The sequence below is a fragment of the Entelurus aequoreus genome, linkage group LG09 (genome assembly GCF_033978785.1).
Source record: "Entelurus aequoreus isolate RoL-2023_Sb linkage group LG09, RoL_Eaeq_v1.1, whole genome shotgun sequence".
Lineage (NCBI taxonomy): Eukaryota > Metazoa > Chordata > Actinopteri > Syngnathiformes > Syngnathidae > Entelurus > Entelurus aequoreus.
In genome coordinates, this window is record NC_084739.1 from 20,268,822 (window position 1) to 20,284,828 (window position 16,007).

At 39.1% G+C, this 16,007-nt stretch overlaps 1 protein-coding gene across 1 annotated transcript in view; it reads right to left on the reverse strand.

Annotated features, from left to right (window-relative positions):
• Positions 1-16,007, reverse strand: part of eys (eyes shut homolog) — a 635,999-nt gene that overhangs the window by 490,371 nt on the left and 129,621 nt on the right. The window contains exon 12 of the mRNA XM_062058295.1: positions 11,534-11,638. Within this exon, the coding sequence (XP_061914279.1) occupies positions 11,534-11,638 (105 nt within the window). The remainder of the gene's footprint in view (positions 1-11,533; positions 11,639-16,007) is intronic.

Below are 16,007 nucleotides of genomic sequence, written 5' to 3' on the forward strand. Positions count from 1 at the left end.
TTTTAAAATGTTCCTAAACGTAGCATATTAATATGCTTGTTTTTACCATAACCACCACACTTCTTTACGGTGTACTTGGTATATTTACATGGAGAATTGAAAACATTAAAAAAATATATAATAGTAGCCCTGCCATGGTAATTGTGGTATCAAACACTATCCTATTCCATTTTGACTGTACTTGAATCAGAAGGTATAATGCATATATTAAACTGGAAAATAGTCATTACTTATATAATTCATACTTAAAATGCTGTTTTGCACTGCCGTTTTTGCACCGGAAGGCTAAAGACTGACTGGATAAATTCTACCCTATTCCATTTTGACTGTACTTGAATCTGAGGGTATAATGCATATATTAAACTAGACAATAGTTTGCTGTACATGGGTGAAGGTGTGTGTTGCTGAGCCCGATCTGGACGTAATCTGAACTGGACCTGGTTTTAAGAACCCTTTTGAACAATTTGATTTCAGTGACAACCCGGTCTGGTGAAGTTAAGGTCCTTTGTTTGTTTTGTTTGAAAGTAAAGCAATATAAAAACAATTACATAAAAAATAGTAATTCATGAAAATATTAGTGGACCAGCACCACACACTATCATGTGTGCTCTAAAGACTGTATCCCTTGCAGACTGTATTATTCTATATTGTAGGAACCAGAAGTTTTTTAATAACAGAAAGAGACAGCCCCTTTTGTGTAAATGAGTGTGGATGAGTGTGAATGGGGGAGGGAGGGGTTTCTTGGGTTGATGCACTAATGGTAAGTGTATCTTGTGTCTTTATGTTGTTTAAAATTAAAAAAAATAAAAAAAACTAGACAATAGTCATTACATATATAATTCATACTTAAAATGCTGTTTTGCACTGCTTTTTTTGCACCGGAAGGCTAAAAACGGAATCCTCTCCTATTCCATTTTGACTGTACTTGAATGTATACTAGACCGTATCTATATTATTCATATGTAAAAAACGCTACTTGCACTGCTGTCTTTTTGCACCAGAAAAATAGTGATAGGACAATTCTATTCCATTTGCCTCATTTATATTATTTACATGTATAATGCTTTTTGCACTGCTGTCGTTGCAACTGCTGTTTTTTGCTGTTTTTGCACCAGAAGTAAAGTGAGGGGACAATTCGAGTGTACGCTATTCCATATCTTTATTGTTATACTCTTCTTCAAATGTGAATACCTAAGTGTTTATTGTGAGCGAACTGTGGTGCTGAATTTACTCCAGGGATCAATACAGTACTTTCTATTTTATTCTAAATCAAAGCATAGGAGGAATATGGTGGGTTCAAACTGGTAAATAAATATGCAATGTGTTCTGACTTTGTAGGGAGATGCAAGAATACCCGACAGACCTTTTTTTTTTTTTAATATCTAATTGTGAAAAAGATAAGCATATTACAAACACCTGTCTATAAATCTGCCAATGTAATCAATAATCTAATGGAAAGTAATGGAAGCTTTAGTGACACTTTGGTGTTCTGTTTTTGCCCAAATCTAATTTGTGGGAAAATGCAGGAAATTAGTAAGAGCAGACAATCCAAAATGATGGACTTGTTCTCCTACTAAAATCATAAACACACCATGTGAAATGGGTACCGTGCATGGTTCAAGCTGGTAAATGGTATAATGACTTTGCTTAAAAGGTTTGTTTTCCAGAAGCACCAGAACAGGATGCACAATTACAATGAATCAGCAAGAATAGCATGCAATAAGGCCAAATAAACCACAAAACTGTGTTAACATTTTAAGAGGGTATGTCTTTATTTTTTTAATATTAAGTCTTTCAAAAATCGCGGCTGTTTACAGCAGAACATGACATTGGACTCAAAATGGCAAGTAGCGCTTGAAGCGGCAATCTGACTTGTGCAATCAAGTGGTGATTAAATATTTTATTGCCTGAAGACATCGTCAAATCAGCTGCTTACTGAAGAATGCAAAACAGCCTTCTGCTATGGGCTGATTACAGAGAGACTTTCAAGAACGCCGGTTCAAAAATATCTTACATATGTACACTTTTACAGCAACATGCAATTGATTAAACGGTGAAAAGGGTGAAGAGAACAAACAAACACGGAAGTAATATAAATTAGTAGTTGCCCGCCTGATTAAAGTTTAAAGCTCAGTCAAAAAGCTCTAGAAAAATCTGCCTTAAAAATCAAACAAACCCTGGAGTTCAAATATTATCATGATATATCTAAAGCAGGTACACACATTAAGACAGTCAGGCTGTTTTAGTCCTGATTTTCCCCCTTCCGACCAAAGACGGCAAATGCCCTCATTTATATGGCCCCATTTGTCACGGTCTACCTGACACATGAAACGTGACATATTGGGAAGGTGCATTATCCACCAGATGGCAGTAGAGTGTTGACTATCTTAAAATGTGGTTTGTGGCAGTTCTAACTTTGACCACAGCCCATCCATCCATCCATCTATTTTCTACCGCTTGTCCCTTTTGGGGTCACGGGGGGTGCTGGAGCCTATCTCAGCTGCATTCGGGCGGTAGGCGGGATACACCGTGGACAAGTCGCCACCTCATCGCAGGGCCAACACAGATAGACAGACAACGTTCTCACACTTGGGCCAATTTAGTGTTGCCAATCAACCACTCAGCATCAAGGGTTGGAATTGGGGGTTAAATCACCAAAAAATATCCCGGGGGTGGCCACCGCTGCTGCTCACTGCTCCCTTCACCTCCCAGGGGGTGAGAGTGATGGGTTGAATGCAGAGGATAATATTTGTGCTGAAGAACGCTGATCAGTGGAACTAACTTGCAGTTTTTTTACTCAGCCGTACTCTTTAAACTATATGCAGTTTATTGTTGCTTATTATTTTTTACAAACTTAATTTCGATACGAGAACTAGACGGGCACTTTTAAACATATTTACGGAGGAGTATAACGCTGAACTCGAAGCCTCAAAGTACAAAGAAGAAGAATACTGAATGTATTTAATTCATCCATTCTTATGGAGTATATTGTGAATAAATTGAGAACAGGAAGTGAACAAAAGTTTTAGCAACTGTTATGTAAAAGAAAAGGGGTAAGATTAAATAAGCTATACATAAATGGGTTATACTTGTATAGCGATTTTCTACCTTCAAGGTACTCAAAGCGCTTTGACAGTATTTCCACATTTACCCATTCACACACACATTCACACACTGATGGCGGGAGCTGCCATGCAAGGCGCTAACCAGCAGCCATCAGAGGCAAAGGGTGAAGTGTCTTGCCAAAGGACACAACGGAAGTGACTAGGAAGGTAGAAGGTGGGGATTGAACCCCAGTAACCAGCAACACTCCGATTGCTGGCACAGCCACTCTACCAACTTCGCCACGCCGTCCCCTCTGCTTCTTCCTACTCCTTTTCGAACATGTTGAAAAGAGAAACTGGAAATTGTGATGTATCATGTATGCTTGCATGTTCGAAATAAACTCAAACTCAACTCAACTCAACTCAGTTGCTTACTACTCTGAGACATAATTTCATTTTTTCATTTATTCATTTATTTCAGGCAATGACACAAAAAAAGTACAAGGTAGACGACACATAATAATATTAATTAATATAATGCAAAAGGTAATGTACAGTATTTAAGCATGATGATCCAGTATTGCCTGAAAGGGAGTGGGAAGAAGATAATGTATTTAATCCCACCCCCAGTTCTTCATTTAGTGATTAATACATTGAGCTTCACTGTTACTTTGTTCAAGGATCATAATACACATCTTGTATCATGGTGGCATTACCAGAGGTAACAATAATTATTACACTGTAACAATAATGTGTAGCAACAATGTAGGAAGAATGAACAATACCAACATTGGTAAGGGACAAAATACCAACAATGGTAATAGACAATATACCAATAATGGTAAGAAATGTTAACACTATGAGACACAATACAACAGCAAATCAATTTGAAGACCCTCATCTCTATATTTGAACCAGACCCGATGTTTGTATAACAGATTAAATCGATTAATATTTTGGCATAGCTTGTGTTAAAAGTCTAGTTTGTTCCATAGTTTTACTCCGCATACAGACACACAAAAACATTTATGAGTGGTTTGAGCTCTCGGCAGTGAGACATATCCAAAACCTCTCAAGTTATGAGCCTGCAATCGTGTTGTAAAAAAAAACATTGTAGGTTTGGCGGCGATAATTTGTTAAATGCTTTATATAATATTATTGATGTGTTATATTTAACGAGATCATCAAATTTGAGCAACTTTGACTGCGTAAACATTACAATTATGAGTATGTTCTAAAAAAACAACGTTGTGAATGATCCGCACTGCTCTTTTCTGTAATATGATCAGGGGATTAATTATGTTGTGGTAAGTATTCCTCCACACCTCAACACAATATGTAAGGTATGGGAGTACCAAGGTGCAGTATAGTATGTAAGGTATGGGAGTACCAAGGTGCAGTAGAGTATGTAAGGTATGGGAGTACCAAGGTGCAGTAGAGTATGTAAGGTATGGGAGTACCAAGGTGCAGTAGAGTATGTAAGGTATGGGAGTACCAAGGTGCAGTATAGAGTATGGACTGCAGTATCATTAAGGTATAACTGTGTTTGTTTATAATTGAGAGGCTTTTGAAGATTGTTGTTTTAATGTGTCTGACATGGGGTTTCCATGATAGTTTTCATTGGATAAATGTGAAATAAAGGAGGCATTACACAAGTGGAACAAAGGTAAATGACATCAGATATTCACTGTTTACTTCATTACATGTTGTAAAAGTAGCCAGTGACACTCCATTTGTGTGGATATTAGCCTCAACCCAAGTTAGCAGAATGCTAATGCTAACAAGCTAACGCTAAAGCCGATGTGTTTGTATTGTCGGCGTGAGATAAAACCTGACATCAATTTTTTTATATTGTTATTTACAGCTGAAATGGACCAAAATGAATTGCCAGATCCTCATGAATTCATCATTAACAGAGGATGACTTTCTGACCGTTGGACATTGCGGACACAAGCCTGATTTTTTTTTAATAAACATGTCGATACCCTTTATTTTTTAAATCATATTGTTTTTTGTAATATTGTTTTGTATTTCATTAACTTACTACTAACCTAATACTGTCTGTTTATTTACATTGGTATCAGTATAGAAATAAACTAAACCACTCCTCCTTAGGTCATCAGCCTGATTTGTATAAACTACCCAGAACTTTGAAATGCAGTGGAAACACAAACTACACACTTCTACGAGAACCTACAGTTCCAGGAAGTAAAGGTTCCAGGAACCTAAAGTTCCTGAACTTTTGGTGGAAAAGGGTCTATTGACTCTGATTTTCTACACAGTCCTTTTTCTTTAGTTTGGGATTTTTCTGTCAAAATTAGTCCTGAAAACACGTTTATTCCCTCCTCTCATACGTCCTCATCTATCTTGCCTAAGTTTTCCGTTTTTTGCCATGGTGATTGCTATGTTTTTTTCTATTTCAGTTTTGTTTGATCACAGTTGTTTGCATAGGATTTTGGAAATGGAAGACTAGAATCTGGCTTAGTGGTGGGACAGAAACGTGATGTGTTTAGCATGTGTGTTGATATCATTGCAGCACTTCATACACATAAAGATCCAAAGTATTTAATGCCTGAGGTTTATCTTTATGTGTGGGGTCTATAACAGATAAAAAATCTCTTCAGATTTCGAAAATCTGTATGTTTGTACATACAGATATTACTAAACCCGAAACCAGGTAAGTTGGCACGTTGTGTAAACCGTAAATAAGAACAGAATTCAATGAATAGACTGCAAAGACAAGATACTTAATTTTCAAACTAGTAAACATTGTTATTTTTTGCAAATATTAGCTTATTTGGAATATGATGCCTGCAACATGTTTCAAAAAAGCTTGCACAAGTGGCAAAAAAGACTGAGAAAGTTGAGGAATGCTCATCAAACACTTATTTGGAACATCCCCCAGGTGAACAGGCTAATTGGGAACAGGTGGGTGCCATGATTGGGTATAAAAGCAGCTTCCATGAAATGCTCAGTCATTCACAAACAAGAATGGAGCGAGGGTCACCACTTTGTGAGCAAATGCGTGAGAAAATTGTCCAACAGTTTAAGAACAACATTTCTCAACGAGCTGTTGCAAGGAATTTAGGGATTTCACCATCTACGGCCCCGTAATATCATCAAAAGTTTCAGAGAATCTGGAGAAATCACTGCATGTAAGCGGCAATGCCCGTGACCTTCGATCCCTCAGGCGGTACTGCATCAAAAACTTCTGAAACCACTGAAAGTTATCAACAACACCCAGAAATGCTGCCAGCTTCGCTGAACCCGAGCTCATCTAAGATGGACTGATGCAAAGTGGAAAAGTGTTCTGTGGTCTTACGAGTCCACATTTCAAATTGTTTTTGGAAACTGTGGATGTTGTGTTATCCGGAACAAAAAGGAAAAGAACCATCTGGATTTTCATAGGCGCAAAGTTCAAAAGCCAGCATCTGTGATGGTATGGGGGTGTATTAGTGCCCAAGGCATGGGTAATTTACACATCTTTGAAGGCACCATTAATGTTGAAAGATACATGCAGGTTTTGGAGCAACATAGGTTGCCATCCAAGCAACGTCTTTTTCATTGACGCCCCTGATTATTATTTCAGCAAGACAATGCCAAGCCACTTTCTGCATGTTTTACAACAGCGTAGCTTCGTAGTAAGAGAGTGTGGGTACTAGACTGGCCTGCCTGTATTCCAGACCTGACTCCCATTGAAAATGTGTGGCACATTATGAAGCCTAAAATACCACAACGGAGACCCCGGACTGTTGAACAACTTAAGCTGTACATCAAGCAAGAATGGGAAATAATTCCGCCTGAAAAGCTTCAAAAATTGGTCTCCTCAGTTCCCAAACGTTTACTGAGTGTTGTTAAAAAGAAAGGCCATGTAACACAGTGGTAAAAATGCCCCTTTGCCAAATTTTTCAATGTGTTGCTGCCATTAAATTCTAAGTTAATGATTATTTGCAAAAAATACAAATGTATACATTTAAATAACATTAAATATATTGTCTTTGCAGTGTATTCTATTAAAATATAAGTTGAAAAGAATTTGCTAATAATTGTATTCTGTTTTTATTTACGATTTACACAACGTGCCAACTTCACTGGTTTTGGGTTTTGTATATAGGATTAAATCCACAGATGCCTGTTATTTGGTACCAGTGATGAGAAAGAGTGTGATGATAACCATGTAAACGGATAAATAATTCACTGGAATATAGGAAATTATTTTACAGTTTATTGCAATGTAAGACATATAATTTATTACATTTACATTTCATTTACAAATTGATTTTAGATTTAAATATATGTACTATAAAACACACTATACACCTGTGCTACACTGCACAGCAGTTACTGATTTCAGTAATACCAATAAAATATTCCAAAGTTCTGTTTCTGTTACTTCTCCATTTCATGTCTGTGAGGTAGTACCTTCAAAGGTGAGTAATTCTTAGGTCATTTTAAGTTAAGTTAAAAAGTGCCAATGATTGTCACACACACACTTGGTTTTATTACAGCAAATACAGTTGACCCTCATATCGAGCTTCAAATATCAGGGCTTCACTACATTGCAGAATATTTTTTTTATTTAAAAAAGTTTTTTTTTTAAGCATATTCTACATATTTTATCCTAAATTAAGTGTTAAATAAGTCTTATTTCTGTCTTATATGTATTACAGCGCAGCATTGGTCTTATTTTCTATTATTATATTGTGGATATCGATGAAGATATTGTAGTCACCAAGTGGGAACTCGGTTTCCGTGTGAAGGGTATCATCAACAACAACAACAGACCAACTTTTTGATGCACTTCATCTTCAACTCCTGCCTCGTAAATAAGGCATCGCCACATTGGTGAGACTTTGACACAAGCAAGCAAATGACAACAGCGGGATATAGTAGGACTTGATGGGACTCGGCTCTGCACTTAATGCTAACAAGACCGCTATCAGTTATCAGCAGCTGTCTGGGCAGTGCTAAGTGGAGATGAACTCTGTTAATGCGCGTCATCTTCGACATCAATTACACATCTCCCCATGACATTGGTGAGCCTTGTGTGCCACGTGGAATGACAATGTAGGACACACGATGCAAACAACACACAATGCTGACCATACAACCTACTTGTTGGAGCTGTGACTGTCAAGTTGACCACGTTTTTACAGAACAACACAGGCCAGTAGTTTCAGCACATGGAAGCCCAGTTCTAATTTAGGCTCCTTCTACACTAAACCGGCTAAGGCAGGGGTCGGCAACCTTTACCACTTAAAGAGCCATTTTGGCAAGTTTCACAAATTAAAGAAAATAATGGGAGCCACAAAAAAATGTTTTAAATTAAAAACACCGCATACAAAGCTAAAATTGCTTTGTGCTATGTTAACCAGGGGTATCAGACACACGCACCGGCACGCACCTCAATATGGAAATTTGATGTTAGTGCGGCCCGCCAGTTTTGAATGAATGGCGCTTGATAGCATCATACTTGCCAATCCTGTCATTAATTCCGGGAGACTCCCGAATATCATGGCGTGATGGCACTGCTTTTGGCGCCCTCTACAGTCTGCCCAAACAGTGTACCTGCTCGACCACATGTAGAATGCAGCTTCAGCTTGCTCACGTAAGTGACAGCAAGGGTACTACTTCAACAGCCACACAGCTTACACTGACGGTAGCCGTACAAAAACAACTTTAACACTGTTACGTTACAAAAATGCGCCACACTTTGAACCCACACCAAAAAAGAATGACAAACACATTTCTGGAGAACATCTGCACTGTAACACAACATAAACACAACACAACAAATACCCAGAATCCCATGCAGCCCTAACTCTTCCGCTCAACCGACGCACGGAGGGGGGGAGGGTTGATGTGTGGGGGGGTTTGGTGGTAGCGGGGGTGTATAATCTAGACCGGAAGAGTTAGGGCTGCATGGGATTCTGGGTATTGGTTGTGTTGTGTTACACTACCGTCAGTGTAAGCTGTGTGGCTGATGAGTAAGTATGCTTTGCTGTCTCCTACGTGTGCAAGTAAAAGCTACATACAACATTTGGCCGGACTGGCACGCTGTTTGTAGATGCTATAGAGGACAATTACTGCAGTGCATTTAGGGCACGCCCTTTATTTAGTAATTAGAGTGAAAATATGATTATAATTGCCCTTGGAGTTTTCATAGAGAAGCACTGAGATCCACAAGTCTCCTGGGAAAATCGGAGGGTCGGCAAGTATGCAGCTGAGCCGCATCAGAGTGGTCAAAGAGCCGCATGCGGCTCCGGAGCCGCGGGTTGCCGACCCCTGGGCTAAGGTAATCCAGGGTAAATCCCACCTAACCTTATCCTTGTCCACACACACACAATGGTCATTTAAGACCCCCTCGCCCGCCGGTGCAACGCGACCTAGTACGCATGAGCGGAAAATGGGCACGTCATAGTCACCTCCACTGTTGCTTTGTGTGCAAGTTCTTACAGTAAATCAAATTTAACTTATCTGAACAATATCCAGTGTGCTGTGGGGCCCTATTGTAGTGAATCACACCTGAGCCATCATAAATTAATACAATCTTTACTGGACATGTGAAAGTAAACAATGTGATAAAGAACATTTTACAACAATCAATCTAAGGATCTAGATATCTGGTCAGGACACTCCTCACTCTTTTGCCTTCACCTTTATTGTACATTCGTTTTTGGTGACTTTATATACTCTGGACCTAGACGTTGAGTCCGCAACATACATGGCGGACAATAACTAATACAGTCTGCTTTGCCATTCTTGTTGTCTCTCCTTCGACAAATGGACAAAGTTTTTCGGTAAGTAGAATCACAGCCGACCTGGACATACAAAAGTTCTCTTGCCCTCTGAGAAGTGTTGTATACCAAATAGCTGCAATCGCGCGTTTCCTTCACTTATTTTGTATTCATGTGTGATTTCCACAAGCGTCTGTACATGTAGAAGAAGGAGAAACACGGGCATGTCTGGATGACTCGCCTCCATATTTCCAGTGGTTATAGCTCCGAGTTACGAAACCGCTTGTTATGAAGCTGGCTGTGGCGTGTTCTTTCTGATGTCACTTGCTCTCCGAACTCAGTTTGTAAACGATCGACGAGTCCATACAAAGCTAAGAGCCGGAGATTCAAGAAATACACGGAGCACTTACCCGTGCAAAACATTATCCGAGGAGGGGAACCTTAAACGATGGTTTAGTGTGGCTGACACGGGGCTTAGGCTAAATAATTATTTGTTTAAGGAGTTATCCGGCTTAATGTAGACAGGGCCTTAGAGGAGTTACCCTAAGGCTGACAAATTATTTCCACTTATTGGCTGTGTTTTAGTGGCCGGGTGACTGCCATATAGCAATGACGTCTGGCAGTTCTTCCGGGCTACCAGAGACTTCTGTAATCCAAAGTAAAATCACACTCAGGGCTACTTTATTGGCATAAAGGCAACTATATGGGTGGTACTTTTTATTTAGAGGGCTCTAATTGCAGTGCATCAGGAAAGTATTCACAGCGCTTCACTTTTTCCACATTTTGTTATGCTACAGCCTTATTGCAAAATTGAATACAATCACTGTGGATCTCAAAATTCTACTTTTTTTTTTTTTTTTAAATGTTGCAAATGTATTAAAAATATAAAACTAAGTTCAGTATAGTCGCAGTTCAGTATTTTTTATATTTTTTTTATATTTTTCCAAGTTGCGTAACATTATGTATGTTTACGGACTAAGCTGGTGGTAGAAAGTGACCTCAACATACAATACAGTATGTCCTCTGATAAAATTGTGTTTCTCAAAGTCCATGCTAACAAGAACCCCGGGGGAGAAAACTCTATGCAATTCTTCACATTCTGACTTGACATTCAGAAATTGTGAACATGCAGAAATACATTCAGCACACGTTGTTTGTGTATTCCTGAATATTTCTGCATGCATTGTCAAGTAGTTTTCTGCTCGGTCTGCTTTTCTTATACTATGTTATATTGTATTCATGGCAGACTACTAAATGTTGCCTTCGGAAGCTCACCATTTTATCCACTAAATTACTTAGACTTTTTTATTTTTTTCATTTATTTATTTCAGGCAATGACATACAAAAATAATAATAATAATTCCAAAAAAAAAGTACAAATTTGACAACACATAATAATATAAATTAATATAGTCCAAAAGGTAATGTATAGTATGTAAAGCATGATTGTCCAGTTTTGCCTGAAAGGGAGTGGGAAGAAGATAATTTATTTAATCCCACCCCCATCTCGCAACTTTTCAATCGCTTCATTTCTTTTAAACAGTCCTGTTTTTGTTATTTCCCGATACATAGAGAAAAACAAAACATTTGAGAGGTCACAGTGATCTAATTCGTTGAAAAGAAATGCGCACATGGGGAAAACAAGCCCAAAAATACCCCAAGCATTTTGCTTTGGCCTGGAGGCATAATTAACTGCACATGTTTGTACACATGATCATTAATACTGTAATCCACATCTAAATGTCTACTTACCAAGAGGACAATGACAAATGTAGTCGTTTGTCAGATCCATACATGAGCCGCCATTGAGACAAGGCTGCGACCAACAATCATTCACATTTTCACGGCAGTACCTTCCTGCAGGAGAAAAACTGTTAAATCAAATATATAATCTTACGTGGGCTTCACCTGACACATGTTGCTCGTGCTACTAATAAATATGTAATACATTTACTAAGGAAATTTAATTCAATATCACAAATGTTGCTTTATGCTTAGTTTTATTTGACACAGTTAGACATGCACTGTGTAAATTCAGTTTATTGTTCATAGACATTGTCTTGTCTGTAATCTGACTGCAAATATATAATGAGTTAAATATGAATAAAATTAGTACAGTTTAGCATGAACTCTATTGACATATATATATATGATGTTCATTACACTTTTGGCATACAGTGCATCCAGAATGTATTCACAGCGCTTCAGTTTTTCCAAATTGTGTTATGTTACAGCCTTTTTCCATAATGGAATACATTTATTTTTGTCCTCAAAATGCTACAGACAAAACCCCATATTACTGTGAAAAGGTTTTTAAAAAATGCCAATTTATTCAAACTAAGAGCATTCTCTGGTCTGATGAGACCAAGATTAAACTCTTTGGCATGAATGCCAGTCATCATGTTTGGAGGAAACCAGGCACCGCTCATCACCAGGCCGATAACATCCCTACAGTGAAGCGTGGTGGTGCCAGCATCATGCTGTGGGGATGTTTTTTCAGTGGCAGGATAGTCAGACCAGGGACGAGGGAAAAAGTGAATGCTGCAATGAACAGAGAAATCCTGGATGAAAACTAACACTTCCCATCCAACCTGATAGAGCTTGAGAGGTGCCACAAAGATAAATGGGTGAAACTGGCCAAAGATAGGTATGCCAAGCTGGTTGGCATCGTATTCTTAAAAGACTTGGGACTGTAATTGCTGCTAAAAGTGCATTAATAAAGTATTGAGCAAAGACTGGTAACAGTTAGAGATGCTACCTCAGAAGAATGTAAGTCCCATCTTAAAACTAATTTGAATACGCTAGCCTTTAAATAGACCCCATTTAGACCAGTTGATCTGCCGTCTCTTTTCTGCTCTGCCCCCCTCTCCTGCGTGAAGAGGTTATTAGGTGACCACAGATGAGGCGCTAGCTGTTCAAAGTCGGGACCCGGGGTGGACCACTCATCTGTGCGACAGTTGGGGACGTCGCAGCTCTGCTGACTTGTCTCCACTCAAGATGATCCCCTGCTGGCCCCACTATGGACTGGACTCTCACACTATTAACTAGATCCACCTGACGTCCATTGAAACGGTCACCCTTTGGGGAAGGGGGGGGGGGGGCACATCTGCAGTCCCCTCCAAGGTTTCTCATTGTATACCATTGGGTTGAGTTTTTTCTTGCCCTGATGTGGGATCTGAGCCGAGGATGTCATTGTGGCTTGTGCAGCCCTTTGAGACATTTGTGATTAAGGCCTATATAAATAAACTTTGATTGATAGATTGATTGACTGTGATTACCATTGTACATGTGATTTATTTATTTATTTTTATGTTGATACATTTGCAAAATAAATGGGGTATCGTCTGTAGAATGTTGAGGACAAAAAATAATGAATTCCGTTTTTGATTAAGGCTGTAACATAACATGTGGAAAAAGTGTGATTACTTTCCGGATGCACTGTAATTACCAAGTTTGTAAATGTACACACTTTGCCAAATCTAACCCACAGGTTTGATTTTGACACGTCTCACACAGATTGAGTTGAAATTAGTAACATTTCCTATTGGCGCCACCTCAAGGCAGCTGGTTAGCACGTCGCCCACTGGCTTGTATGTATTCAGCATGCTACTGCTGGTATAGATGCATAAATGGCGTATTCTCAATTTTACTATCCTCTGGGGAAGAGTTAAGGCTGGAATTAAATAAAGTCATTACTGACAAATTTAAGGCTCCACTAGGTTCGGCCTCTTGTGATATTTCAGACCTCTGAGCAGGGAGAGCTCATAGAACGAAGAGCCTGACATCCCCAGGCTATGCTCTCTCTTTCTCTTGCTCGCTCTCCTACCAAAGGTAATTTTACTCTGGGCTTTGTGACTCAATGGATGGGTGGCCACTGTGTTGCTCTTGCACCATATGATATTCTTATTCCAGCTGCTGAGTGTAAAAATGGTATAAATCTATGAGCACAAGGCACATTTTGCACCCTGTGACATCCCAAACACTGACCACCGCACCAGTGTACGGTTTCACATGGAATGTGGTACAAGCACTGACTTTAGACTTAGACATTAGACTTAGACAAACTTTAAGTTTATTCTAGATTATTAATCATGCCTTTCACCTGGACAGTAACATGATGTGGACATAAACAGAGAAGTTGGTCATTTTTAACAGCCAACTTAGACCCAGAAATGGTAATTTTGTTACCCATCATGAAGATTACGAGATATAGCCCTAAATCACGAGTGTCTCAAAAGGCTGCACAAGCCACAACAACATCCTTGGCTCAGATCCCACATCAGGGCAAGGAAAAACTCAACCCAATGGGACAATGAGAAACCTCGGAGGGGACCGCAGATGTGGGGACGCCCCCTGGGCAACTGGTGCAATGGACGTCGAGTGGATCTAGCATAATATTGTGAGAGTCCAGTCCATAGTGGATCTAACATAATAGTGAGAGTCCAGTCCATAGTGGGGCCAGCAGGAGACCATCCTGAGCGGAGACAGGTCAGCAGCGTAGAGACGTCCCCAACCGATGCACAGACGAGCGGTCCACCCCGGGTCACGACTTTGGACAGCCAGCGCTTCATCCGTGGCCACTGAACCTGTGCCCCCCCTTCCACGAAGGAGAGGGGGGTAGAGCAGAAAGGAAATGGCAGATCAACTAGTCTAAAAGGGGGTCTATTCAAAGGCTAGAGTATACAAATGAGTTTTAAGATAGGACTTACAGTAAATGCTTTGAATTCTTCATCTAATTGAAAATATATATCAATGTCCTAACAGTTGGCACCCCATTGAGAGAAGACATTGTACTGTAAGTGATATTTAATTATGTTTGTTGGCTTTCATAAAGTCTGCATGACGTAAAAAGCAAACATGATGCGGCTATGAAATTAAGGCGCCACCGTATGGTTAAAATGAGCAAAAAATTTAAATATTACAAGTTATTTAGAATGTGCCTGTTACTACATTATATGTCATACTTGCCAACCTTGAGACCTCCGATTCCGGGAGGTGGGGGATGGGGGGTGGGACGGGGTGTGGTTGGGTGCGAGGGGCGTGGTTGGCGGCGTGGTTAAGAGGGGTGGAGTATATTACAGCTAGAATTCACCAACTCGAGTATTTCATATATAATTCATATATATACACTACCGTTCAAAAGTTTGGGGTCACCCAAACAATTTTGTGGAATAGCCTTCATTTCTAAGAACAAGAATAGACTGTTGAGTTTCAGATGACATTTCTCTTTTTCTGGCCATTTTGAGCATTTAATTGACCCCACAAATGTGATGCTCCAGAAACTCAATCTGCTCAACGGAAGGTCAGTTTTGTAGCTTCTGTAACAAGTTAAACTGTTTTCAGATGTGTGAACATGATTGCACAAGGGTTTTCTAATCATCAATTATCTTTTGAGCCAATGAGCAAACACATTGTACCATTAGAACACTGGAGTGATAGTTGCTGGAAATGGGCCTCTATACACCTATGTAGATATTGCACTAAAAACCAGACATTTGCAGCTAGAATAGTCATTTACCACATTAGCAATGTATAGAGTGTATTCCTTTAAAGTTAAGACTAGTTTAAAGTTATCTTCATTGAAAAGTACAGTGCTTTTCCTTAAAAATAAGGACATTTCAATGTGACCCCAAACTTTTGAACGGTAGTGTATATATATATATATATATATATATATATATATATATATATATATATATATATATATATATATATATATATATATATATATATATATATATATGAAATACTTGACTTTCAGTGAATTCTAGCCATATATATATATATATATATATATATATATATATATATATTATATATATTTTATTTTACATATAAATAAAATAAATACTTGAATTTGAGTGTTCCGGAGGCTATCCAGTAGATGGCAGTATTATCCTGTTTAAGAGTGTCACAACATTGCTGTTTACGGCAGACAAACTGCTTTACGGTAGACAAAAACGTGACTGCTGTTGTTGTGTGTTGTTACTGCGCTGGGAGGACGTTAATGAAACTGCCTAACAATAAACCCACATAAGAAACCAAGAACTCGCCCTCGATCATTCTTCAGTTATAACGTGATTGGGCAGGCACGCTGTTTATATCGTGGGAAAGCGGACGTGAAAACAGACTGTCGCCGCTGTCCCCACTCAGGTCCGCATGAATTCCGGGAGATTTTCGGGAGAAAATTTCTTCTGGGAAGTTTTCGGGAGAGGCGCTGAATTCC